General features: G+C 43.7%; 1 protein-coding gene across 1 annotated transcript in view; it reads left to right on the top strand.

Moving 5' to 3' along the window:
• Positions 1-27713, top strand: part of LOC124553624 (ADP-ribosylation factor-like protein 5B) — a 52081-nt gene that overhangs the window by 11702 nt on the left and 12666 nt on the right. The window contains exon 3 of the mRNA XM_047127478.1: positions 1110-1345. Within this exon, the coding sequence (XP_046983434.1) occupies positions 1110-1345 (236 nt within the window). The remainder of the gene's footprint in view (positions 1-1109; positions 1346-27713) is intronic.

The raw sequence follows: 27713 nt of genomic DNA, 5'->3' as shown, positions 1-27713 counted from the left end.
GACTTGTAGTTTTGGCCATTTTGCATTCAGTCCCCTATTTGCACATTTAGCCTTCATTTTTTTTTTCAGTTCTTCTTTACTTGTCTGCTAGCCACAAATTGTTTCTGCTGTTGCTAGAGGGCCACAATGCTACTCAGTTGCTTTGTTTCCATTTTCCTCTCCATATGGCATTACTTTAAATTTATAACCCACATCATACGATCTTTTATTTTTTCCTTTACAAAACTAGTTACTAATAAAAATATTGTACTGTCATCGATAACATACATCACTTTAGAGTTCACTGTCACCATAGACTGCAATTACGCATCATAGGCTAGACAGTGTCCAGGGTTTGTGACGGCGAGCCGGGAGGGAGACAGTGTTAGCGAGCTCACGAATCCTCGCATCTTAAGTTTGTTGCATTGGTGCACTGCTGCTGCCAGTCGAATCCAGTGTTGCCAGATAGAGATTGATTTCTTGTGGCATCGAATAGATGGCCATTTTTAAGACTAGTGGAAATTTCAAATCAAACAATCAGGCATTTTTATATTAATTTAGAGTACAAGAAGCACTAGAATTTTGGAGGCAGTTTTTTGAAGAAATAAATGTCGTACAGTCTATAAAATATGGTAAATAGTTTCATTTAAATTCGTACAATTAATTTATTCGAAACACTAAGCCATTTATACAAGTTCTTTATTAGTTCATTGTTTCTTGTCCTGCCAGCACTACATGCACGGAGAGAATCTTGTCATTTTGCCGGCTTGTTTGCTGAAAATAAGGGAATAATTTAGCAGAAAAAGAACTAAGAAACTAGTGAAGATCTATAAATTTGTGCAGCATTCCAAAAAAGGACTAAATTGTACTTAACAGTCATTACAGTTATTACAGTTATATGTAAAGTTACTTTATTTTCTGGGAATGTAAATGTTATTCGGCAAGAAAAGTTAAGAGACAAGTTGCCTTCAATAAATACAATGGCTCTTTTTAATTTTTGTAAGGCTGACTGTGTAACATTTTTATATCGATCAAATTTTCATAATTACAGTTTGGCATTTTTATTCGGTCGGCATAAATTACGACCACCTCAGCCACAGCCTGATAGACTAGTGCACGTCCGGTTTCAGTTCGTGATCCTGGTGGTGGACTCGACGGACCGGGAGCGCATCGGCGTGTGCCGGCAGGAACTGTGCCGCATGCTGCAGCACGAGGAGCTGTCGAAGGCGGCGGTGCTGGTGTACGCCAACAAGCAGGACCTGCGCGGCTCGATGTCGGCGGCCGAGATCTCTCGCCTGCTCGACCTCACCTCCATCAAGCACCACCAGTGGCAGATCCAGTCCTGCTGCGCCCTCACCGGAGAAGGGTCAGTTCTCTCCTCTCCTCTTCTCGCACGTCCCCGAGTCTAGGACCCCTCCCGTCTGTCGTCCGTAGGTGTCGGTGGCAGTCTCTGCGAGAGGTCGGTGCCGGGTCCCGATTAGCAGAGTGGTATATTTCTCGCCTCTCAATTGACGATTCCTCGGTACTTCGGGACGTGTCCTACTGACTGACCCCTTCCTCGGGTCTTTTCTCCGCAGTTGCATCTCTTAATTAGTTTACTCCATCTACCTGTGTAATGTTTACCATATTTACTCGAATCTAAGCCGCACTCTAAACTAAGCTGCACCTGAAAAATGAGACTCGAAATTGAGGAAAAAAAAATTTCCCGAATCTCAGCCGCACCTGGAATTTGAGACGAGAGAAAAGTCTTAGACTGCACCTCCAAATCGAAACAAAGTTGGTCAATTGTAACACGAGACACAATTTAGGTCGAATGGATGAAGATACAGCTACAGTAGTTTGGTTCGAGTCGTAAGCTTAGCAGTTAAGCTTTCCCAGGTAGCCATTGCTATGCGTCAGGCGCTCCGTCCGTATTAATACGGGTACCCTTCCTTTTTCACGTGCTTTGTCTAGTTTGAATCGATTGCTTATTGTGCTTTGATCTGATAAGTGCTGTTCTCTTTGTTATAGGTGTTTCAGGCATTGTTCGTTGCATTCTGATAATGAGTGTTTACGACCTGTAGCGGCACGCGGCATGGCTCACTTTTGTGCTCGCTACCGCCGCTTACAATTTGGGGGGGGGGGGGGGGGGGGGAAAGGAGAGGAATTGTCTCATAAGCGAAACAGAGGCAAGAGACTGCTATTTGTTGTTACTTACAAGAACCAAATAATATACTGCGTATGATAGAAGATGTTCTGAACAAGAGATTAGCGAAAATTCTTCTCCGTTTGAAAATCTTTGCAGATGCCTCTTTAGCACATTACATACTGCACAGAAATTAGAGTCATCTTAGATTTAAAAATCTAGTCAGTTGCCGTGCTTAACTTCTGACTATCACTATTCAGCATAAGAATAATACGAATATAAACATGACGTGTTATGTATATTCTTCCGTGTTTGCTGCTGTCTCACTCTAATTTCGTAGTTTATTAGGCAGACGGGATTTAAATGCAGTAGCAGCAAACACGAAAGAATACACGGCATTATGTTTACATTCTTCTACCTTTTCTTTTAATTTATTTGCTGACGCAGAGGTTTTGGTGCCAGTATTTATCTTTGTGCCTGCAAAGCATGCCTGTGTAGCGCTCATATATTCAACAGCAGAAGTTAGTTGTGGCAGCACCTACCAACATTTTTCACAACTTCCGCTTACTTTGCACTCGATTCTAAGCCGCAGGCGGTTTTTTGCATTACAAAAACCGGAAAAAATGCACGGCTTAGATTTGAGTAAATACGGTAGCTTCCTTCTGGAGCAGCACATTTCAGAAGTGTCTTATTTCCTAATGCACTAGTGCACAGAGTGCAGAGATACGAATCAGATGAAAATATACAGTTCCGGAGACCTTTTAGAGTCTCGAGCATGTACGGTGTATACGTGCAGACTGAGGGGACGCACGAACATTCGTTCTGAGGCTGGGATTTGTTGGAAGCTGAGGTAGTATTCCGGTACTGTTAGAGCGTCTTTGCAGTGCTGTCGGGGAAGGATACCGAGTGGGTCGAGGCGTGACGGAATTTGGATCGGGCAGGGAGGCGAGCTAGGATAGTTCGTACAGTTCTGCAGAGCCACTGTGCCCTGAGGGGGTATCGGTTAGCGCACCTGCCTAGTGAGCGGGAGGCCCGATTTAGACTCCCAGCTTCAGTACAAATTTTCATTCGACACTTTAGTCTGCACAGATATGTTAGTCATACGAATGTCAATGTGAACAGGTGTTCTGTGGACTATAAAAATGCCTTCGATTGCGTAAGCCGTAAAAGGCAGTGATTTTGAGGTTAACCAGTTTCGAGCAAAACGATCTACGTATCGTGAGTGTCCGATATTGGAATCTGACTGCAGGTGTGAAAACTGGCAGACGAACATTTGGAAGCGACTACAATTAGTAAAGGTGTTTGTCAGTTCCGTGTACTACCACCTCTCTCATTTATCATTTAGTTTGGAGCAATTCTTAGGAGAGTTTTGGCAGAAGGTAGCAGTGGGATCTTCACAAATGGAAACATAATCGACAGTATTAGGTACGCTGGTCACTGTTGTAGTACACGGTCTGCCTGCAGTCCGACACCTGACAGACAATTTAGTCCGGCAGTGTGGCAAGTTTGACCTGCCTGAGACCTAAGTTGTAGTCTTATCTGGGAGAAGAGTCCAGGCAACCTTGTCAGTACGGGGAAATAAGGTTGTACAGGTATTGTCGTCGAAGTACTCGGGGCCCTGTGGTGGCTCAGCAGTGTGACTGCAAGAAAGAGATCAGCTCTAGAATAGAAAAAGCCAGGAACCAATTTAGTAGCCTGAAGAAACCTTTCGTAAGATCGGGTCTCGGTCCGCAACTGAACATGTAAATGATTTGTCACTACTAGTTCTCAATTTTTTTTCCGTCGGTGTGAAAACTGGCCCTTCAATCGATATCTGGGGGAAGAAAATATGACACTTTGGAAATGTATCCGTATTGCCGTTTCTTACGGATGTTCTGGGTGATGAAAATTTCAAATGAAGTAGTCCGTTGTAGGATTAAAAAGCAGAAAGAACTATTGCCGACTGTAAAAAATATATATATATATATAAATAATGCGTCACAGTGTAGGCAGGTCAGTTGGTAGATCACGTGGGTGCTTGCACACGTGGCTCTGCCTTTGATCGTTGGGAATGACCAGCAACAAACTGTCCATTCGCATGAATGGACACAAGCAGACAGTGTTTGTTGGTAATGAGGATCACCCTGTGGCTAAACATGCCTTGCTGCACGGCCAGCACATCTTGGCGCAGTGTTACACCGTCCGGGTTATCTGGATACTTGCCACCAACACCAACCTATCCAAACTCCGGAGATGGGAACTTGCTCTTCAATACATCCTCTCTTCCCGTTATCCACCAGGCCTCAATCTCCGCTAATTTCAAGTTGCCGCCACTCATACCTCACCTGTCATTCAACAACATCTTTGCCTCTGCACTTCTGCCTCGACTGACATCTCTGCCCAAACTCTTTGTCTTTAAATATGTCTGCTTGTGTCTGTATATGTGTGGATGGATATGTGTGTGTGTGCGCGAGTGTATACCCGTCCTTTTTGCCCCCTAAGGTAAGTCTTTCCGCTCCCGGGATTGGAATGACTCCTTACCCTCTCCCTTAAAACCCACTTCCTTTCGTCTTTCCCTCTCCTTCCCTCTTTCCTGATGAGGCAACAGTTTGTTGGAAAGCTTGAATTTTGTGTGTATGTTTGTGGTTGTTTGTGTGTGTGTCGACCTGCCAGCACTTTCATTTGGTAAGTCAAATCATCTTTGTTTTTAGAGATTTATTTCCTACGTGGAATGTTTCCCTCTATTATAACCATATCATCTTTGTTTTTAGGTATATTTTTCCCATGTGGAATGTTTCCCTCTATAAAGTAAATCAATATCAAGGAGACGTTATAAGAGGCGAAAGATACCAGCTATTATGACTCGTAATCGAAGGGAAAATACGAGGGAAAACATTTGTCGGAAGAAGTCTGTCACAGGAGGAAGGGGCTGCCCGTAGGGCCTAGGCAGTTCCAGATAAGTTTTACACTCTGATGAAAATTTATGGATTTGTAGTTTTCGCTTGACGATGTCCACTACGGACAAATGGTAGTTACTGTTATTCTGAAGAAGGTTGGGTTATCCTGACTGAAACCTAGGTAAATTCTAGGTAAACGGTGCAACTGAGGCTGTTGATTATTAAAATTAAAATCAGTATTATTGAAATTGGTCCACCAGGTTACTTGTGAAAACTTATAAATTGATAATGTTTCTACAAATAAAACATTCAATTACGGTATCTTTTTTTCTGATTTCGATGAAATAAAGCCTATATGGTGCCCCGAAGTACCTGCGGAAACCCCTGTGAAAATTTATCGTGTGGGTTTGGTGAAGTGTATTCGGGCAAACAGACCCGAGAATTTTACAGATTTATTGTTAGGACAGATATATGGCTTTGGCCTATTGAGGACCACATAGAATAACTAATGTCTTGTTTCTTTTCTCCTTTTTTTCTTTCCAGTAGCTGTGGCATATGGATCCTTCCCACCGACACCAGCTACGTTCCCGTAACCCTCCTGGCCTCGACCTTCGTTAGTCACTGTCCTCGCCCATCCAGCCCCTCCCTGTTCCCATTCCAGCACTACACAGCCGTCATTTCACCACCACACCCAGTCTTTTTATTTCTCTTCTTTCCGCTACTTACCCTCTCCGCACCTTCTCTTTCTCTCCTGCCCTCCGTCTAAACTGCAACACTTGACTGCCACTCCCACCATACTATCCCTCCCCCTCCCCACCCCAGCCTCCTCCTTTCCCCCACCCAGTCGCCACTCCCATCATGCACTGGTGCTGCTCCTCGCAGTGTAGTTTCAGTTCTCTGAGACTGCAGACGTGTGTGCAAGTTGCGCGCGCGCGCGTGTGCGTGTGCGTGTGTGTGTGTGTGTGTGTGTGTGTGTGTGTGTGTGTACTGCTGACAAAGGCCTTAACGGCCGAAAGATATGATTCTGTGAATCTTTTTATTGTGCCTATCGCGACTCAGCATCTCCACTATATGGTGACTAGCAACTTTCCTTCTCTTGTATTGTTACATTCCATCCAGGATTTTCCATTGTTTGATTCACCTCATTGTTATTTTTGGATTTATGTCAAAAAAATTATTTTCTTTTTGTTCTGTTTCTTTCTAGCCTTCCTAGATATCCATAGAATACAACTGTTCTCTTCCTCACTGTCTAATATTCATCCTACTGTTTCATTACGTCTTAATTTCCATTTTCCATTGATGCCAAGATGTTTTCCTTTTCTTCTTTTCTTTTTCAGCCAAATATTTGGCTAAATTTAATCAACAGGCATTCTAAAGCACAAAGCCATTCTGGTCTAAGGATTGTTGTAGTGCCAAGTTTAATATTTATGGATAAAGATTTCTTGTTGTGCAGGTTTTTTGTTAAATGAAAAGCTGCATCCATTTTCCTTGTACTTGCTAAGTTAGCTTCTGTGTCAGAAGCACTCGATTGCATTATTTCACCTATATATTCAAATTCTGTACCCTTTCTTATTCATCTGTAATCAGTGTCCACGTATTTCGGTGTCTCCTTCACGTTTGTCACATACTCTCTCTCTCTCTCTCTCTCTCTCTCTCTCTCTCTCTCTCTTTTTTTTTTTTTTTTTTTTTTTTTTTTTTTTTTTTTTTTTTTTTCAAAACATGTACTGGGTGGTTGCAGCTGGTGTACAGCTACACATGGAGATACAGTGTGGGCTACAGTTATTGTATGGCAGCAAAACTTTGTAGATTTATAATGTGTTAGTGCATAACTGATTTATACTGGAAAAACAGTTAGTTCCTGTTTTGGCCACCAGGTCCAAGTTTGGCACTGTACATTGTTTGTATGAGAGGATGACATCCACGGTGTCATTTGACAAGCTGTAATGCTGTCGAGAAGGGAGACCGTGCACAGTTAGTGAAATTGTTTTTCTGTACGGTTGCAATTACAGTGTGACATTCATATGCTGTGACTCCCTGAGTGGATTGCAAGCACTCGACCAGTGTTTTTTATCGGGACCCTTTGGTGCGTGGTATTCTAGATGCTGTTTCTGCTCTCTCCGAGTGTGGTCGTTTGGCGACGTTTGTGTGGACTCCGGGCCACATAGACATTCCAGGAAACGAACGTATCGATCGGTTGGCCGAGCAGGCCACCACTTCGCCATCCCTGGAGCTCGGTCTCGTGGAAAGAGACTCCGGTCAGCCCTACATCGCAAGGTCTGCGATGTCTGGAGCTCCGAATGGTCTGTCTCGAACACGCCACATAAGCTCCACATGGTCAAGTCGTCCACGGCCGTACGGAACTCATCCTTGAGGGGCACGCGTAGGGACTCAGTTGTTCTCTGCCGTCTCTGAATTGGACATGCGCAGTTGACCTACAGCTATCTCCTTCGTCGTGAGAACCCGCCCGAGTGTCTCTGTGATGCAGGGCTGACAGTGGTCCATCTTCTGATGGACTGCCCCCTTTTAGCCCCCTTGTGGCAGTCCTTTAATTTACCAGCCGCACTTCCTTTAATTCTCGATGACTATGCCTCTATAGCTGACTCAGTTTTACGTTTTATCCGTGCAGCTGTGTTTTATCACTCGCTCTAGTGTGGGCGCTCTCGCACGATTTCTCAGGCTACACCCACTCCGGCTACTTTTAATTGTGACGTGGATACCAAAATAGTGTCTTTTCTGGTAACAAGTTGTGATGGTACCTCTATTGACACTTTCCAGCTGGAGGTTCTTCGTCTGTAGTTGAGTGGTTGACTTTCTACCTGATCCATCAACCACTGTAGTCTGTTTTACTCTAGTCAACTATTTGCTCTGCTCCTTTTAAGTGTTCTCTATTTTGTGTTATTGTGGTGTTCATTTTCGCTCTGTACCCCTTGGTATTCCCTCCCTCTGGGTGCAGAGGTTACGCTTTTACTGTATATGACTTTTACAAGTACGTCTGTTTGGAACAGGGGACTGATGACCTCGATGTTTAGCCCTCATCAAACCCCAAAACCAACCAGCAGTGTGACATCGAGAGACTGTCACCAACTGAAATGTCTGAGGAGAACCCTGATCTCATTAAATGGTTTAAAGACGATGACAATGAAATTAAAAAACACGGGTGAGCTCACTTTGTCACACAGAAGAGGAGGGCACGCTATCTCGGTGGAATTTATTGACAAGGTTGCTGTCGCTTTAATTGAGCGTGCAGCACGTGCTCTGCATAGTACTAGTTCTTACTGAGTGTCACAAGAATTGTACGTCCTGTGACTGACAGTACGGAAAGGGTTGTTGTCTGTTTTACACTGGCTGTAGTTGACGTATCTGAAGGCCAATATACGGGAACACCTCGCTTATATTCCACCGGACACATTGCGAGCGACGAGATCCGGACGAGTTAGCAACAGAAACCTCACGATCTGCAGCAACATTTTGCATTTGCTCTTCGGTTTCTGGCAAGCGCCAAAGTTGACACTCTGTGTCCAGTAAATATTCTGTGGGGTGACGAGGCACGTTTCTCGCTACAGGGTGCAGTGAGACACAGAACTACCAAATCGGGGATATTAGTGAAACGCATATTGTGCGCAAAGAAACATTGCACTCACTGTGTGGGGTGTATCGACGAGCGGCTTCATTCTGGGGCCATTCTTCTTTGAAGAGAATAAACCGGAGACCCTGACAGGTGTACAGTGAAATTTGAATGTTATCGACCACCTCGTACGGTGCTTTGGAAGAGCGCAATTGTGTGGAAACCTTTGTTTTTGTGAAAGATGGGGCAACCCCTCGAGTCACTCGCCCAGTAACAGATCTGCTTTGTGCAGCCTTCCACACACGTGTTATCTCTGTAGGTTTTCCAGATGTGTGGCCTGCTAGATGACCTGATCTGAATTCGTGTGACTTTTGACTCCGAGGATATCTAAAAGAACGTGTTTACCAGAGACACATTCAGTCTTTACCATATCTGAAGGCCAATATACAGGAACATGTCGCTTGTCTTCCACTGGAATCGTTGCGAGTAACTGTCGAACGTGTCGTTTCGCGGATGCACCGTCTCCTAGGCTACTTTGGTGCTCGTATTGAACAAATTTTGTAAGCGGCACTTAATTACAAAATCAGTGTTGCGCCTTTCTCACGTGTTTGTCCTTTACTGTCCACGTCCTGTTACCATACGGAAACTTTTCCGTGTGTCTGTCTTGCATTTACAGCGCCAGATTTGCACCCTGTGGCCAAAATTGGAATATCGACCAAGTTTCACTGCCGTGAGATAATTACGCACCACACTGGTCCTCTGAGAGTAGCTGCACGTTAATAATAACTGCCTCGTCCGTCGGCCTGCCTTTGAACCTGTTTTGTGTAGACTCATCTACATTGTTGCGTCGTCTATAGTTTCAGCTGAGATGGAAAGATATGCAAAAGAGCCGGTCTATTTATTCAAAATATTTTAAATTCCTTCTTATTCTGTCCCCTTTTTTCCATTCCCTGATTACTTTTTCTGGTACACAGCTTGACAGCAGTGGGGACAGTCCGTCATCTTGTCTTGGACCAGTTTTTATCTCAAAAACTCTGAAGGTTTCACCTAAAACTTTAATTTTTCGTTTTGTATTTATCTATGTGTATTTTACGGTTGCCAATGATGTGTTGTGAACACCAAACTATTTTAAGGAGTTGAACAATATTTCACTGACAGTTGACTCACATGATTTTTTGAAGACTACACATGTAATATAAATGATTTTGGTTCTCATTCTTATATACCTGATAATAAACTTCATAACTGAAATTTGTTCTACAGGGGGTATCCTCCTCGGTACTCTCCTAGTTGCCGATATAGTTGGCTTTCCAGTCAGTTTTGCAATGTTTTTGACAGAATTTTGTAAATTGTTGGAAGAATGGAAATTCGTCTACAGTTGTTTGTGTCAGTTTTACCTCTTTTTTTTTTTTATAGATAGGAGAAATGAATGCTGTTTCCCAGTAATCTGATACAGCTACTGTTTCCCAGACTTTCTGAAAGACTCCATGTAGCTTCTTGACTGTTCCAGCATTTCCAGTTTTCCACATTTCAGCAGTTACTGAATTACCTCAGGGGCCTTAAAATCCTTAAAATCTTTCATGCTGTTATGGATTTCAGCCATGCTATGGGATTCTGGGTTTGCGTTGGTCCACCCTAGATTTATTATTATTATTATTATTATTATTATTATTATTATTATTAGTAGTAGTAGTAGTAGTAGTAGTAGTAGTAGTATTTGAATCTAGTCAACTCAGGATCAGCAGATGGTTCAGGACACTAACTTTTCCTTCCCGACATTTCTTCATTCTTGCTTTCTGTTGCTTTCTTCTTTCTTCTGTCTCTGTCCCTCCTCACTTCTTTTGTTCTCTTCTGGAAACACTTGACGTTTTGCACCTTTTTCCTTCAATTCACGTATGTTTTATGTCTTTGTCAATTATTCCCAACTCCTGCATATCTTTCTTAACGTCTACAAACCATGAAATTTGTTTTCTTTTATTATTATTATTATTATTATTATTATTATTATTATTATTATTATTAGTCGTAAAGCTCCCAACATGGAAGACGCTAAGTAAAGATGGTTCACTTCTGGGGCTTCTTATTCTTCTTGTTTGCCCACCAGGTCTTCATTCTTTGCGAGAATTCAGCTTTTCTTTCTTCGCTCCATTTTGTTCCAGTTCTCGGCGCTTTTGTCTCTGGTTTGACCTCCCATTTGTCAACTTTAAGTTTGAAATTGTTTCTTTTGTTCATGTCTTCAGTAGTAATGTTGGCTAATTCCAGATCTTTCTTTACATTTTTGATCCATTCTCCTCCATTAACAAGGGATGCTACGTATCTTACTATTTTTTTTGTAAGTCTGTGATCAGGAAGTCTCATTATGTGGCCATAGAATTTTAGACGCCTCTTCCTCATGTCTATCTCTATGTTAGAATATTCTTCAATTTTAGAATTTTTCTGTAATCTATACCCCTCTTTGGTCCATCTTGGTCCCAGAATTTTCCTAATGATTTTCCTTTCCTCTTTCTTCAGGTTTTCCATATCTGTTTTCCTTTTAAGTGTCAAGGTTTCGCTGGCATATAGCATTATTGGTTTAATTACCGACTTATAATGTTTAATTTTTGTATTTATAGACAGACATTTTTTATTGTAAATGTTTTGGACCAGCCCTAGACCCCTACGAGCTGTTAATATTTTTTCTTGTTGTGAGTATTTTTCAGAAATTATCTCTCCTAAATATTTAAAGTATGGTACCTTCTTAATTTCTCCATATTTGGTTTGTAACTTAGAAATTTCTAGATTTGTTGTTGTAAACACCGTTTTCTCAAAAGATATTTGTAGGCCAACTTTTCCTGCACACTCTTTTAAAGTTTCTATCTGTTTGACTGCCATTTCACTAGAATCTGCCATTATTGCAAGATCGTCTGCGTAGGCTAAATAGGGGATTTGTAGGTCATCTTTTTTGGTTCCCAGTGATATTGGTTTCCAGTACTTTTCTTTTTTGAGTTCTTTTTCCCATTCTGCCATGACTCTATCCAGAACTAAGTTAAATAACAGAGGTGATAATCCATCACCTTGTCTAACCCCAGTTTTTATCTCAAATGATTTTGAAAGTTTTCCCATGAATTTCACTTTGCATTTTGTATTTGTTAATGTCTGCTCTATGATGTTCCGTGTCTTCTTATCCAATCCTTGTTCTTCAAGAATTTTAAATAGTGTGGGTCTGTGAATTGAATCATATGCCTTTTTAAAGTCGACAAAGACATATACTGTAGGCTTCCTTCGCATTTGTCTCATCCTTGTAATCAATTTCAAGTTTAAAATTTGTTCTGGACATGATCTGTTTGGTCTGAAACCAGCTTGGAAATCTGAGATTTTGGGTTCTAGCAGTTTTTGTGTTCTTTCAAGAAGACAAGCTGATAATATCTTGTATGTGACGGCAAGTAAGGAGATTCCTCTATAGTTGTTCACATCCGATTTATCCCCTTTTTTATGTAACGGATGTATTAGGGCACATTTCCAATCTTCTGGTATTTCTTCAGTAACCCATATGTTTTGAATAATTTTAACTAGCTCATTTCTTGAGTTAGACCCTAGACTTTTGAGAAATTCGGCTACAATTCCATCTTCTCCTGATGCTTTGTTATTTTTGAGTTTGTTTATGTGTTTGATAATTTCTTCTTCAGTTGGCGGTACAGGGTCTTGCTGTTGCGGGGCTTTAGTGCTGGATATTGGAAGAGCTTCTGTTGGTTCTGGACAGTTTAGTAGCGTTTCAAAATATTTGGCTAATTCTTCACAGTTTTCTTCGTCGCTTAGTGCCAGATTCCCGTCTGATTTCCGAAAACAGACATTTTGAGGGATATACCCTTTAATTTGGTTTGCAAAAGTTTTGTAGAATCCATGCGTATTATAATTTTTAAAATCTGCTTCTATTGATTCCAGTTGCTGAGTTACATACTTTCTCTTCTCTTGTCTAATAAGTTTATTTGAAAGTTTCCGTGTTTCTAAAAAGTTTTGAAGAGTTTTCTCATTTTTATTTGAACTGTACTTTGCAAAGGCTTCTGTACGAACTTGAATTGCCTTTTCGTATTCCATATTCCACCATGGATGTTTGTGCTTCTTCTTCAGTGGTATTTGCTCCTTCGCTGTTTTTGTGATTTTTTTCCTTGAATGTTTCCCAGTTGCTTGCGGGAGAATTTTCCCATTTTTTGTTTCTGATTCTGTTAGTTTTTGTTGGTCAAATTTTGGGATTGCTGGTGGAATTCTTGGTGTTTTCCTTCTTGGGGTGAATTGGACCCGAACTCTTGTGAGATAATGATCTGAGTCAATATTTGCACCTCTCCTAACCTGGATATCTCTGATCTCTTTTTGGAAGTTATATGAGATGGCCACATGGTCAATTTGAAATTCTCCCAATTGGCTTATAGGGGATCTCCAGGTCTTCTGTTTTCTTGGTTTCTTATTGAACGACGTTGAGCTGATTTTCATGTTGAATTGTTGACAAAGTTGGATTAGTCGCATGCCATTTTTGTTGGTCAATTTGTGTGCTGGGTATAGCCCAACCGTCTTCCTGTATTTCTTTTCTCTGCCAATCTGTGCATTGAAATCTCCAAGAAGTATTTTGACATCATTCCTCGGTATCTTTGACATTTCAAGTTCTAATCGTTCCCAAAATTTATCCACATTGTCTAGGTCCTTTCTATTGTCAACGTTGCAGGGTGCGTGAACATTAATTAGGGTGTAATATTTATTCTTGTGTTTCAACCTAAGAAACATTAGTCTATTGCTAATAGTTTTTACAGATTTTACAAATTTAACTGAGGATTTTTCGACCATAAAGGCCATACCAAGCATGTTTGCCCCTTTACCAATTTTTCTGTCCGTTCCACTTTTGAAAATTCTGAAGCCATTGTAGTCAGTGATTTGATTATCAGGAAATCTGGTCTCTTGTACTGCTAGGATTTGGATTTTCAGCTTCTTTAATTCTTCTGTTAATGTGTATAATTTTCCGGTTTGTATTAGTGTCCGTATGTTTACTGTTCCAATGTAATCTTCATTTTTGGGAAGTTTTCCAGAGTGCTCCGATCCACTCACAAGTCGTGTAGGTCCGGTCTCCCCAGAATCCGATAGACCGGTTGCCACCTTTCTGCTAGGTGGGTTGATTTCACCACCTGGGGTACTTTTGTTATTACATACACGAACCATGATTTTACTTGTAATTGTATTTTGGTCTGACATGTGCCAGTTGGTAGGATCAAGGTTGTGGAGCCTTGAAACACAAATCAGCCGCCACTAACATGTGGAACAGACGCTGTCGGGAAACCGCCACTGACATGTGGAACCGTCGTGCCCTAGTTTGCTAGTTTTGGTCCACCCCGGGTATTTTATTTCCCCGGTACCCACCATATCTGGTGAGCATTCCCCTATCCGCCACCTGGGGAGGCACCTGGTAGGAGACTAGCAACTCCCCCAGGTGTTTTCTTTTATTGTTGTCACAGAAGGTGAAATTTCTTTGTCAGCTTCTTGTTATCCATACTGTTTACATAGCCATAAACTGGGATCTTCCACTTTTTCATTGTTTGGCTGTGTTTGTGCAAGGCATTGAGGAATAGGACACCCAGTTTTAATCATCACATTGTAATGATTTTTTTATTGGTAAGTGTAATGTCATTTCCAAATTTGTGGCTCTATTTACACTACTGGCCATTAAAATTGCTACACCATGAAGATGATGTGCTACAGACGTGAAATTTAACCGACAGGAAGAAGATGCTGTGATATGCAAATGATTAGCTTTTCAGAGAATTCACACAAGGTTGGCGCCGGTGACGACACCTACAACGTGCTGATATGTGGAAAGTTTCCAACCGATTTCTCATACACAAAACAGCAGTTGACCAGCATTGCCGGGTGAAACGTTGTGATACATCGTGTAAGGAGGAGAAATGCGTACCATCACATTTCCGACTTTGATAAAGGTCGGATGGTAGCCTATTGCGATTGTGGTTTATCGCATCGCGACACTGCTGCTCGCATTGGTCGATATCCAATGACTGTTAGCAGAATATGGAATCGGTGGGTTCAGGAGGGTAATATGGAATGCCGTGCTGGATCCCAACGGCCTCGTATCACTAGCAGTTGAGATGAAAGGCATCTTATCTGCACGGCTGTAACAGATCGTGCAGCCACGTCTTGATCCCTGAGTCAATAGATGGGGACGTTTGCAAGACGACAACCATCTGTACGAACAGTTCGACGATGTTTGCAGCAGTACGGGCTATCAGCTCGGAGACCGTGGCTGCGGTTACCCTTGACGCTGCATTACAGACAGGAGCGCCTGCGATGGTGTAATCGATGACGATCCTGGGTGCACGAATGGCAAAACGTCATATTTTAGGATGAATCCAGGTTCTGTTTACAGCATCACGATGGTTGCGTCCGTGTTTGGCGACATCACGGTGACAGCACATTGGGAGCAGGTATTTGCCATCGCCATACTGGTGTATCACCCGGTGTGATGGTTTGGAGTGCCATTGGTTACACGATTCGGTCACCTCTTGTTCACATTGACGGCACTTTGAACAGTGGACGTTGCATTTCAGATGTGTTACGACCTGTGGCTCTACCCTTCATTCTGTCCCTGCGAAACCCTACATTTCAGCAGCATAATGCACGACCGCATGTTGCAGGTCCTGTACGGGCCTTTCTGGATACAGAAAATGTTCGACTGCTGCCCTGGCCAGCACATTCTCCAGATCTCTCACCAATTGAAAACATCTGGTCGAGCAACTGGCTCGTCACAATACGCCAGTCACTATTCTTGATGAACTGAGGTATCGTGTTGAAGCTGCATGGGCAGCTGTACCTGTACACACCATCCAAGCTCTGTTTGACTCAATGCCCAGGCGTATCAAGGCCGTTATTATGGCCAGAGGTAGTTGTCCTGGGCACTGATTTCTCAGGATCTGTGCACCCAAAATTGCGTGAAAATGTAATCACATATCAGTTCTAGTATAATATATTTGTCCAATGAATACCCGTTTATCATCTGCATTTCTTCATGGTGTAGCAATTTTAATGGCCAGTAGTGTATGTTGGTGATTTTGCCAACAATACAATGATTTTGAAAATTTCATGGGACCTAATATTTTCAGGGGATAGGTACCTAATATTCCATGGAGCCTCCTCTGACCCTGCAGACTGCAGTGAGACACCACAGAACTGAGTCTACAAGTCCTCGATACTCCTTCGGAAGCAGCTGACATCGAATTGTGTGCAAAGCTGCTGCCCATTTTGATCTGTTCCGGATGCAGGATCCACGGTACAAGCCCGCATTCTGTGACATCCCCGATACGTTCGGTGGGGTTCAAATCTGGGCTGGCTCCCGGGTGGTCTTCCCGGTCTTTGACCATGTCCCCCGGTGCATGTTCCTGGAACCGTTCCCTGGCAACAAGGGAGCAATGTGGCAACACATTATCTCGAAACACTGCAGTACTGTCTGGCTGTCGGGAGGCCAAACGGGTGGAGACGCTCTGAGTGGCTCGATGTGCCATGGACCGTTTGAAGTCAGTTCCGGAATGACTAGGTGGCTCATTCTGTACTGGGAAAATGTGACCCGGACTGTAACACACACCACAGCTTCGAACTGCACCTTCTCGGCAGGCAGTATCTGTCGATTCGTGAGGTCTGTGTTCGCACGGTGTCTCCTGTCAGGCGAAATTGTGATTCGTGCAACCATATCGTGTTAAGCCACTGTTCCGGTGTCAGTCCCCGGTGATCGGCGATAAATGGGAGCTGTCGTGCCAGACGACGTCAGTTTAACAGTGGCACTGTGCACGGTGCAGGCTCTCGTATCCAACAGAGCCTGTATTCCTACAGATTGCCCACTCGGTGTTTGTCTAGCGTGTCCTGCGTCGATTTGAGCCGTGATTCGTTGCACTGTTGCCCATCTACATCTATATGTATACTCTGCAGACCACCGTGAGGTGCTCGGCAGATGATACACGTCCTGTAGTATTGGTCTTTAGGGTTTCTTCCTGTTCCATTCACATGTAGCGTGGGAGGAAAGAGTGTCGGAATGCTTCTGTGCGTGCGGTAATTATTATAATAGAGTGTATAGAACCTGGGAGATCTGGGATAAACCCAGGAATTTTTTCATCCGAGAGAGAACCGGGAAAAAACAGGGAATTTTTCAAACTCCGGGAATTTTCCATTGTTTTAGTTTTCAGTTAAATTTTCGTAATTTTGACCGGTAAGAACCGATACTCTAACAAAGGATATTACTATATCCTGCTACTGCAAAATACTGCAGCAATAAAAGATGAACGAGAGAAAAAACAAAAATAAAACTTAAATTGCAAAGGAAGTACGCCATATACAACAACAGAACATAGTATTCATACATACAAGCATCTGCCAGCAGCAAAATGTGTCAAAGGCTTTAGGAAGACTATGCAATGCTTCATAACAAAAAATTGCCTGCAATGAACGTGATGTCACAACTGTTTACATTAGAGTCGATATAGCAGTTATGAGTGGGCTCGTCCGCATGCGCAGTTGAGTATCGAGTATTGTCCCGGTTCGGAACTATCATAGATCCGGGGCTGATGCGCAGAGCAGTCTGAGTTACAGTGGGGAAGTGGATAGTCTCCACGTGACACGTGTTTATATTATTTCGTGATTTTGCTGCTTCCTCTTCGTTAATGCTCTCACGTCAAATGAAAACAAAATGGATTTCTGTGGCCGGAAGCTATCTGGTGAATTAAAATACATTCATATAATTACGGAAGGCAAAAATTTGGTATTAGTTTCAGATTTTATTTTATTTCTACCTTTCTAACAGTCAAGCATTAATCCCCTTGCAGAACAATGAAGTTGTTTTTGTCAGTTTGCTAAAGAAATTTGGCTTTTATTAATCTTTTCTGCTGAGGCAGACAAAGTATTTGAAATGTTTAATTCCACACACTGTTCACTGCATTTCAAGTGCACGTTTTCACCTTCTAGCACGTACAGCATTAAGCCATAATAAAGAACCAAACATGAGATAATACAGAAGTGGTACTCCAAGAAAATTTACATCCCGAAAACCACACTGAAAAGCTTATAATATCAGGTCGAGGACTACTTCATTGGGTATCTGGACATCTAAATGTGCACTTTAAGTATGCACTTTCATTGTGCACATTCTGATGCTCTTGGGGTATCCTCTGATGTCTTGTTTCTTTTATGACATAATGTGATAGCGCCTGTCATCTGGCGCTCTCTGGCAACTGCGGAAATGAACCTATTTCTAACAGGTCACGGGAAAATATTGCAGATGGTGATTTGAAAAGCGTTACTTTCAAAGTAAACTTCCTTTTATGTAAGTTGAACTATGTGCGAGATTGTACGATTAATTTCGTAAATCAAACAGCGTTTGACTCTCATTTAAAAATCGACTCTTTGATGATGAGCCATTTAGAAGAATTTCGAACCCAGCAGATCAGACATTTATGTCGTTATTAAAAATTTTACTGGCATATTTGTGTGATGTATCTTAAAGTGCAACATGCGCAAAACGATCAACATTATATGTGGAAGCTTAGCTTCTCTTGCAGCTTATTAACCTTAGAGACCAATATTATATGTAAAAGCTTTGCTTTTCTTGTAGTAACTCTATGTATACCAATTTAAACAATTAACTTTTCTTGTTTGTGTGTTTGTGCTACTTAACAGTGATGTGCCTAATTGGCTGACTACATCACGTGACACGAGCTATGACTGGCTTTCCAAAGCGCATTGCAGTCTCGATTTAAATGCTTGCGAAAGTAACATGCGGTTTTTGATGGAATTAGAATTTATACTTTCGTAATACGAAAATACGCAGGGTACATGTTGCTTCTCATCAAAGATCTTTCCAAAACATGTTTTTTTCCCTGAGTTTCATTCTCTAAAGTGCCGGGAAATTCTACACCTGTGTATAAAAGCATAACTATTCAAAAGATTGATAAGTTTTACAGTTCCAAGGGAAAATATACTGTCACTTAACACGGAAAAATTGTGTTTTCATCCAGGAGAAATTGTACTTTTAATTGGGAAATCTGGGAAAAATCTGAATTTTTTTTTTTCTTTTCTGTGTATACACCCTGTATAATCTTATCCTAATGATCCCTGTGCGAGTGATAATTAGAGGGTTGTAGTATACCACTAGAGTAATGGTTTAAAGATGGTTGTTGAAACTTTGTTAATAGACTTTCTCGAGATAGTTACGTATATCTTTGAGAGTACTCCTGTTCAGTTCCTTCAGTATTTCTGTGACACTCTCCCGTGGGACAAACAAACCTGTGACCATTTGTGCTGTCCCTCTCTGTATACTTTCAGTATCCGCTGTCAGTCCTATCCGGTATAGGATGGGTCGCACGCGTAATTGCTTACAGATCTCCTTTGCAGATTGACTGCAGATCCCCCGGTATTCTACTGACAAACCAAAGTGGGAAAATGTCTGCCTTACCCACAACTGAACCTACGTAATCATTCTGTTTCATATACCTGCAGTTTTACGCCCAGGTATTTGAGTGAGTTGACCAAGTATTTATCTGAGTGACTGGTGTTACATCTGTGTATTTGTGAGAGTTACCGTATTTACTCGAATCTAAGCCGCGCTTTTTTTTCCAGTTTTTGTGATCCAAAAAACCGCCTGCGGCTTAGTCGAGTGCAAAGTAAGCGGAAGTTGTGAAAAATGTTGGTAGTGCTGCCACAACTAACTTCTGCTGTTGAATATATGAGCATTACACAGGCATGCTTTGCAGGCACAAAGATAAATACTGGCACCAAAACCCCTGCGTCAGCAAATAAATTAAAAGAAAAGGTAGAAGAATGTAAACATAATGCCGTGTATTCTTTCGTGTTTGCTGCTATTGCATTTAAATCCCGTATGCCTAATAAACTACGAAACTAGAGTGAGACAACAGCAAACACGGAAGAATATACATATCACGTCATGTTTATATTCGTATTATTCTTATGCTGAATAGTGATAGTCAGAAATTAAGCACGGCAGCTGACTAGATTTTTAAATCTAAGATGACACTAATTTCTGTGCAGTATGTAATGTGTTAAAGAGGCATCTGCAAAGATTTTCAAACGGAGAAGAATTTTCGCTAATCTCTTGTTCAGAACATCTTCTATCATACGCAGTATATTATTTGGTTCTTGTAAGTAACAACAAATAGCAGTCTCTTGCCTCTGTTTCGCTTATGAGACAATTCCTCTCCTTTTTTTTTTTTTTTTTTTTCATTGTAAGCGGCGGTAGCGCGCACAAAAGTGAGCCATGCCGCGTGCGGCTACAGGTCGTAAACAATGCCCGACACAGTACAATAATGCAGTTTCAGCTTAGAGTGACGTAAACACCTATAACAAAGAGAACGGCACTTATCAGATCAAAGCACAATAAACAATCGATTCAAACCAGACGAAGCTGCTGCGATCGTTGTGCAGCTTTTTATACCGGTACGACAACCGACTGGCCGTACACCAGAATTAATGGCCACCGCCGTAGCGGAGAGCAGAACGGAACACACTGTAGCACGACGTGCAGCCGAACATAACACGTACGATTTCAGTGGCTACTTCACAATCTTGGATCCTCTTCTCCACCACCAGCTTTTCTGAAACACTTTGTCCACTCTCAAAATTCTCCTGGCCTTGACCTATGGTAACCTACTGTCTCCTTTTTTTTTGACACCGCTCCAGGGTATTTCCTACAACATTTTAGAGTGTATCAGCTTCAGAATCCAACATTCTCTAATGACGTATATGAAATATTTCATGAGAAAATTGTAGGTTAAACAAAGGCTCTCAGAATCTGAGTTTCAAAAAAAAAAGACAGAGAAAGACCAAAATGAATTCTTAACTGATTTGAAGTTACATGAAAAGAATACTTGGCAAACCCTCAAGGCAAAAGCAAATACTGACTCATCCCCAAAAAAATTTAAAAAACAAAAAAAATTTGATTTTGTTAGATGTAATTATGCTGTTAAATTTTATGCGAGTACTAGTTAGTAATATTAAAGGAAAAACACATGTACTAAGACAAAACTGTAATACTAATATTAATGTATTAGGGGTAACAAAACTAAAACTAACACTCAACAGTCAGTAAATTTTAACTTGGATGCAGAAAATAATAAGATAAATGATTTTTTTTCTCTTATACATTTCACTTCCTAAAGTTACTCAATTTTTGAAAAGTTAATACTATTTTGAAAACGGTCTTTTTCTGTTACTTTCATCATAACTGTAAAATATGATACCACTTGCAATATTGTAGATTACAATACCAATTTCACTATCGAAAAATGCGATACTGTATCTTAGAAGCAAGTCCTCTGCCTTTTGGCACTACTGTGGCTTTTGATACCATTTTACATTGTCAATAATTCATGAATTACTGTGTGCAGCATAGACACTACTGAAACATCAAAGCATTTGATAAAAATTCTGTGTGCTACATAAGCACTACTCAATTCCAGGATACTAGATTGTGTGTATAGTAGTTCAAAGTCTCTGCGTCTCCGTCCCCTCCCCCGGGGTGCCCACAGCTCTTTCGTGGATACGTATGTGGCGCGCACTGGTCCCCGAGCTATTGCAGTAGTTATTCTGTTCCATGCTGCTTTACCTTCCCCTTCCTGTCGCTTTGCCCCTTCCTTTACCTAAAGGTGTTCTTTATGTCGGCCTGACTATCCTCATAACTTTTCTTCGTCCTGCAGTTTTGGTCGGTTGCTTTTCCCCTTACTTTTTGGCTTTCCTTTTTTGGTCCCTCTCAGGGATTTGAAATCTGTAGTGTGAGCCAGAAGGGGAAGAACTCCCTCCCTAGTGCCTCCGGCGTGGGTTCCTCTCGCCCTCGTCATCGTCTCCCTTTACCCCCCTTCCCTCCCCACTGTAGCCCTTTCACCTCCTCAGAAGTTCGCCAGCTCGGTAGCCGGTCTGTGCGGTAGGGCTATTATGTGCCGCCTGATACCACAGGGATCACACTGCCGGTACCTGCACTGTGAATGCGAGCCTGGGAGCAGTAGCCCACCTTTTCGGGACATTGAATCTTGGCGAGAACTGTCCTGCTGGGTGGCCGTCACTGTGGCTCGGTGGCGGCCACGAGGCGAGACCCCGTTCGGACTGGGCGATACTGTGGTGGACGATTGTTACACAAAATGTGTCAAACGCTCGGACTGCCGTTTTGCAGCCGCATCTTCTGCTCGACACAGTTCTGTCTTGGTTCGCGTTTCTGCCTTCCTGGCCGTGCCCTCCTTTTCTATCCCCTGGGAAGAGGACCGGGCCTCCCGGCTCGGGGCGAAATCCTTTCCGCGGTTCCCCGTCTGTACTGGAACCGACGGGGAGACTTTTGTCACCACCGAACATCTTTCCTCTGTGGACCACAAGTTCGGTGAAGTTGAGTCGTTGAGCGAGACGAGATCTGTCTCTCCTTATAAAGATAACTTCTGCCAGTCAGTCGGCCTCCGTCCGTGCCTGGGACCGTGACTATCGTTCCTCACGAGTCATTCAATATAACACAAAGTGTAAATTTCCATAGGGACCATGTCCTCCGGGCTGATAATGAACTTGGAACTAATCTGGAACGACATGGCATCAGTTTTGTCCGGCGTGTCCAGAAAGGCCCCGAGGACTGTCATGTAGCCCTAGTGCTTTCATTTGGACATTTCGGGGGGATACACTGTCCGAGAAGTTCGAGCTAATGGTGTACAGATGCGATGCGAAACCACCCGTGCGTCGCTTCCGTCGTCTCGAGTTTGGCCACGTGTCCTCGCGGTGCGATGCCACTCCCGTCTGTGGCGACTGTGGCCGCTCTCTTCGTGTGGTGACCCCCTTGCACCCCACCGCCTAACTGTGTAAACTGCTTTGGCCTCCATTCTCCACGCTCACCGGAGTGTCCTGTGTACGTGAAGGAAAAAAGAATTCAGGAAATAATGATAACTAACGATACTTGACTGTCTCGGCCACTTTCAGACCTGGAAGTAGTTTGACAGACTTCACTCTGTGAATCTCTTTCGTACCTCGGCATCTGTTATGTCTTCCCCTCCTCACCTCTCCCCATTACTCCTTTCCCTTTCCCCGCCATCGGCAGCACCCGCCCCTTCGCCTCCAGGAACGCCCCTCCTCTTCCTTCTCCTCCTCGGCCAGGGAAGACGTCCTCTTCTCTGGCTCGTGCTAGGGATGGGGCTTCCTCTCGGAACACCCTTCCGTGGCAGTCTCGGGACAGGACCCTCGGTCGGGCGCGAGACCCGCCCTCCGAGGGCCCCGAAGCCACTAGCTCTCTCTCCTTACTGATAACACTTCCTTCTTCACTCCCGCTGAGGGAGAAGAAGCAGCAAGGCAAGTCCAAGTACGAGGCTTCCCAGGGGGCTTTGCTCCTCCTCCTCGTTCTGAATCTGGCCCAATTTTTATGGATGTCGCTCGATCCTCGTCAGTGGCGACCACTGACAGACTGATGTGAACTCCCCTCAGCTTATTTATGTCTCGACTGGCCTCTCACCACACTGTAATCCAGTGGAATCGCACTGGATATTATCGTCACCTACCGCAAACATGAAGCTTCATTTCCTCCTACCCTTCATTCTTCGAGAAACGCACTTTTGTGACGACCACTTTCCGGCGTTTCGCAGTTATCAGATGTTCTGCCTGAACCGTGCCTGCCCTGGGATACTGTCTGGAGGGGTCTGCACTTCGGTTCGCGCCGATGTCGTTAGTGACCGGAACCCCCTTTGTACCGGCCTGTAATTGATAGTGGTTAGAGTGCAGACGACTCTGGCAATTACAGTTTGCAGTGCCTGCGTTCCTCTAGGTAGCCCAGTTCTTTATGTCAAACTGTCTTACTTAATACAGCAACTCCCATCCCCATATCTCCTCCTCGGGAACTTCAGTGCGTGTCATCCCTTGTGATGGTGTGCCAGGTAGGGATCTTCTACTCGACTGGCGTATTGCAGACTTCGATTTCTCTTCCCTCGACAACGGTCCCCCTACCCACTTTAGTGCCGCTCGTGGTACCTGTACTGCTGTCGATCTCTCATTCTGCTCCCCCGCTTTCGTGGCTTCCCCGCATCGGTTGCCCCATGACGATCTTTGTAACAGTGACCACTTTCTGGCGATTCTGTCATTCCCCTGCCGCCGCGAGGCAGACGGGCATTCACATCGGGCATTCCGCAGTGCCAATTGGCCTTTATATACGTCTGCTGTGCACTGAAACAACCCTCTCTCGAACAGCACTGGTGCGTTTGTGCAGGGCATCTCCGGCACCACTATTCTTCGTGCTGTCGGCACGTCCCGGCTTTTAAGCGTCTCTTTGATAAGGCTCGTTACCTTATTAAACCGAGTAAAAAGGAATCCCGGGAGCACTACGTTTCCTCCGTGGGAACGTACGCACCTCCGTCGCAAGTTCAGTCCGAGCTCGTCTGCCTTCTCGGCAGCCGGCGACAGTAGACCGTCTGCGGCCTTATCCTCCGAGGTGCTCTGTCTACTGTTCCGTCGGTCCTCGCGACACACTTTGTGACGGCGTTGGTGTCCTCTTTCTATCCCGCTACCTTTCTCCAGCAGAAACACCGAGTTGAGCAGACCCCCTCCGTCTCAACCCTCGCCAAGCTGAACCCTATTACGAACCCTTCACTGAACGGGAATTCTTGCAGGCTTTTCCTTCTTCACCTGACACGGCCCCAGGCCCGGATTCTATCCACAACTAGATGATCCGACACTCGGATGTTACAAATGTCTACTCGGGGTCTTCGACCGCCTTTGGCTCACAGGCGACTTTCCTCGCAATGGCGAGACAGTACAGTTGTCCCCATCCTTAATCCGGGGAAGAATCCAGTGTCTCTAGACAGGTGCTACCCAGTTAGCCTGACGATCGTAGTTTGTGAACTACTAGAGACGACAGGCAGCTTGAGATTATCTCGGGTACTCGAGCATCGGGCCCTTTGGTCGCTTCCAAAAGGACCAACTCGAACTGACCACTTACTCAGATCGGAAACTGCAATCCGACAGGTCTTTACTGACCTCCGGCACCGTGTTACTGTCTTCTCTTGACCTACGTAAGGCATACGACACGGTTTGGCGCAACCACATTTTAGTTACCTTACATCACTGCGGCATTCGCGGTCCCCTTCTGACTTTTATTTGTCTGTTTTTATCCCACCGGTTCTTCCAGGTTCGAGTTTGTACTTCACTGTACCTCTCGTATTCGGGAGAACAGTATCCCTCAGCATTCCGTATTAAGTGTCACACTCTTCCTCATAGCCAGCAGTAGGCTTGTAACCTCTGGTTACACCGTTACTGTCTGTCGACGATGTTTGCATCTGGTGCAGTCCCCACTGGCACCGTCGGCCGAGCACCGGCTCCAAGTCAGCTTTTCACCCTCGAAAACGTGATTTGTGAATTTTTGTCGACAACCCACATTAGGCCTCAATCTGGAACTTTATTTAGATGACTGGCTCCTCGATGTTGTAGCTGTGACGGATCTGGGAGATGTGTTATTTTCTACCGGATTTGTCGATACCAAATCTAATGAGGGAGGTTGTAAATGTTTTCTTATATTTTTGTCAGAATTTTTTTTGTGAATTGTAATTTGCCTTATTTTATGCTAATTTGCTTATATGTTCGAGAGTGACAGCATATTGATTAATATTAGTAGATGTGACGAATAATATCAAAGAGATTGGTTACAAGTGGAAGCTTGTGTGTCGTGTGAAATGTCTTTGACGCTGGCGTCGTCTCTGACCGTAGTCAGTCGGCAGTGAACACTCGGTGTGTGACGGTGGAACAATGTACAGGTCCCCATAATAATAATTTGCGAGTGACCGGCAAAAATGAGTTATTCTACTACTTTTTTATATAAACATCAAGAAGGAAGCACATTTGGAAAAATGGTATTTGAAGCACCAAAAATGAGGCAGACGCATCGAACCGGGACATTTCTGCAGCCGACGAAACAGCATTATGGAATCGTACTTTCACTAGACGACTGAAGCCGACACAAAAAAGTCAAATATCATCTTATAAACATCCACCGAAAAGTGAGTACTGTCACGAAATATGCTAAATTCGAGTATATAAAAATAGTGAGCATATTTCATAGCACAGTTCCATTTTTTGGGCCTTATTACTGATAAAAAGCTGACGCATACTCCCCACCTGAAGACTGCATGATGCACACGGAAGCTTAACACTTGCTCCCGGCCCACACATTTCAGGGTGCAGACCGCGTGACTCTTCTGCCCCCGTACTGCGTTCTCGTCTCGTCTGGGCTAGATTTTGGTAGACAGGTTTACGGCTCGGCAGCTCCTTCCACTTCCACTGTGGGGTGCATCTGGCTATCGGTGCCTTTCGCACTAGTCCCGTCGAGTCTCCTCGCAGGTGCGGGGATTCCCTCTCCGCAAATATGACAGAGCCGACTCCTGGTTTCTTACGTACTGCTATCCGCAAATTGCCTGAAAGTGCCTTGTACTTTGTCCTCTTTGCAAGCGAGGGATGTCTCCCTCCTAACCACCGCCCACCGGTGGAATTGTCGGTTAGACTGCATCTCAGTTTTATCTGTCCGGATCACCATCTCCACTCACTGGAATACACCCCGTACCTACCCTCAGCTGGTGCCTATATCACGGATTAGGATCGACCTATTCCAGGGTGCCGAGGTCTCTATTCCTGGGTGCCGAGGTCTCTGTCGCCCCTACAGTCTTCTGGCGTCTCATACGTTCCGTCCTTGCAGAGTTCCAGGGTGCTACTATCTTCTACACTGACGGTCCTAAAGTGGTAGATGAAGCGGGATACACTCCTACTGGCTTAGAACACAGTTTATTTCTGGGATCTTGTAGTGTGTTCACAGCAGAGCTGCTAACCGTTACCTGGGCACTACATTTTATTACTCCGGCCTCCCTCCACTGTGTTTTAATATATACCGACTCGATAATCAGTCTACAGGCAATCGACCGATGCCGCTCTCGTCAGCCTTCGGTCTCTGCCGTCCGTGTCCTTTCTCATACCTCGGCTGTGCCACCTGTTCAGTTATCTTGCTCTGGGACCCGAGTTGTGTGGGTGTCCCAGGGAGCGAAACGGCTGACCGTTCGGCTAGAGAAGCCGATACTTACCCTCCGTTCCCTTTCGTACCTCCAGGTACAGATATGCAGATGTGACGTATCTCTTTTTACCCAAAAGTGGAATGACGTCTGGTGCGCTACTACTCTCAGTAATAAACTCTGCTCAGTCGAGGAGTCTACTGCAGTGTGGCGCTCTTCCTTCCCCTCCTCACAGGAGGAGTCCACTGTCACGTGCCATCTACTCACTCGTCGTATCGGGCTCACCCGGTGTTTGCTCCTGCTTAACAAACTACCCCCACAGTGTGGCTGTGGCACCAGACTGACAGTATCCCACATATTGGTGGAATGCTCCTTTCTTTTGCCCCTTCGTACAAAGTTTAGTCTTCTAGATTTCTTAATTTTAGTATTAGCAGAATATTCACAGTTGAACTAGTCCTCAATTTCTTCCATGAAAGTCGTTTCTATTTCCAGGTATAAAGTTTTGCTTTATTCCTGAGCAGGGGCAGGAAGTTCTGGTCGGGGCCTCTTTTCACATTTTCTCTGTCTGGGACCCTGCTATACCGTGACGTCAGTGCGTCGTATTGTAAGGTGCCACGTATACCATTTGTATATGTATACATGTATGTCATCGTTGACGTCTCTTCTTTCCCTCGTCGATATCAGAGTGTGAGAAATGTTTGTGCGTGTTTACATATTTATTGTCGACAACACACGATGACACGGCCACGGTACCACCTGATTCCAGGATAGCTAGCTTAATATGGTATAAAGATAGTGGGCTTCAATGCAATGTTATTTAAGTGTGATTTTATTCTTCACTTAATCTTTGAGACTCTAAGAACCAGCGACTCTTAATCTGGCCCAAAACTCGACTTGTAGTGAGAGCACTTACGACCAGTCTGTCACAATATTCATAGTACGTAAGGCTATACACCACTGTAATAAAATATCACTGTTCATGAAATAACGAAATATACGAATAAACTTCTTTATATTGTTCCTTTTATTCAGTCAAATGCTTTCAAATGTTTGTCGCACCCACAAATCATTCACACCTCAATGTACAGTGTAAATGTGTGCATGAAAAATAGTACCGTCAAACGGGGTGATTTCGG

This window comes from Schistocerca americana, chromosome 11, assembly GCF_021461395.2.
Source record: "Schistocerca americana isolate TAMUIC-IGC-003095 chromosome 11, iqSchAmer2.1, whole genome shotgun sequence".
Classification (NCBI taxonomy): Eukaryota; Metazoa; Arthropoda; class Insecta; order Orthoptera; family Acrididae; genus Schistocerca; species Schistocerca americana.
Note: the sequence above shows the minus strand (reverse complement) of the source record. Positions and strands in the feature narration are given on the sequence as shown.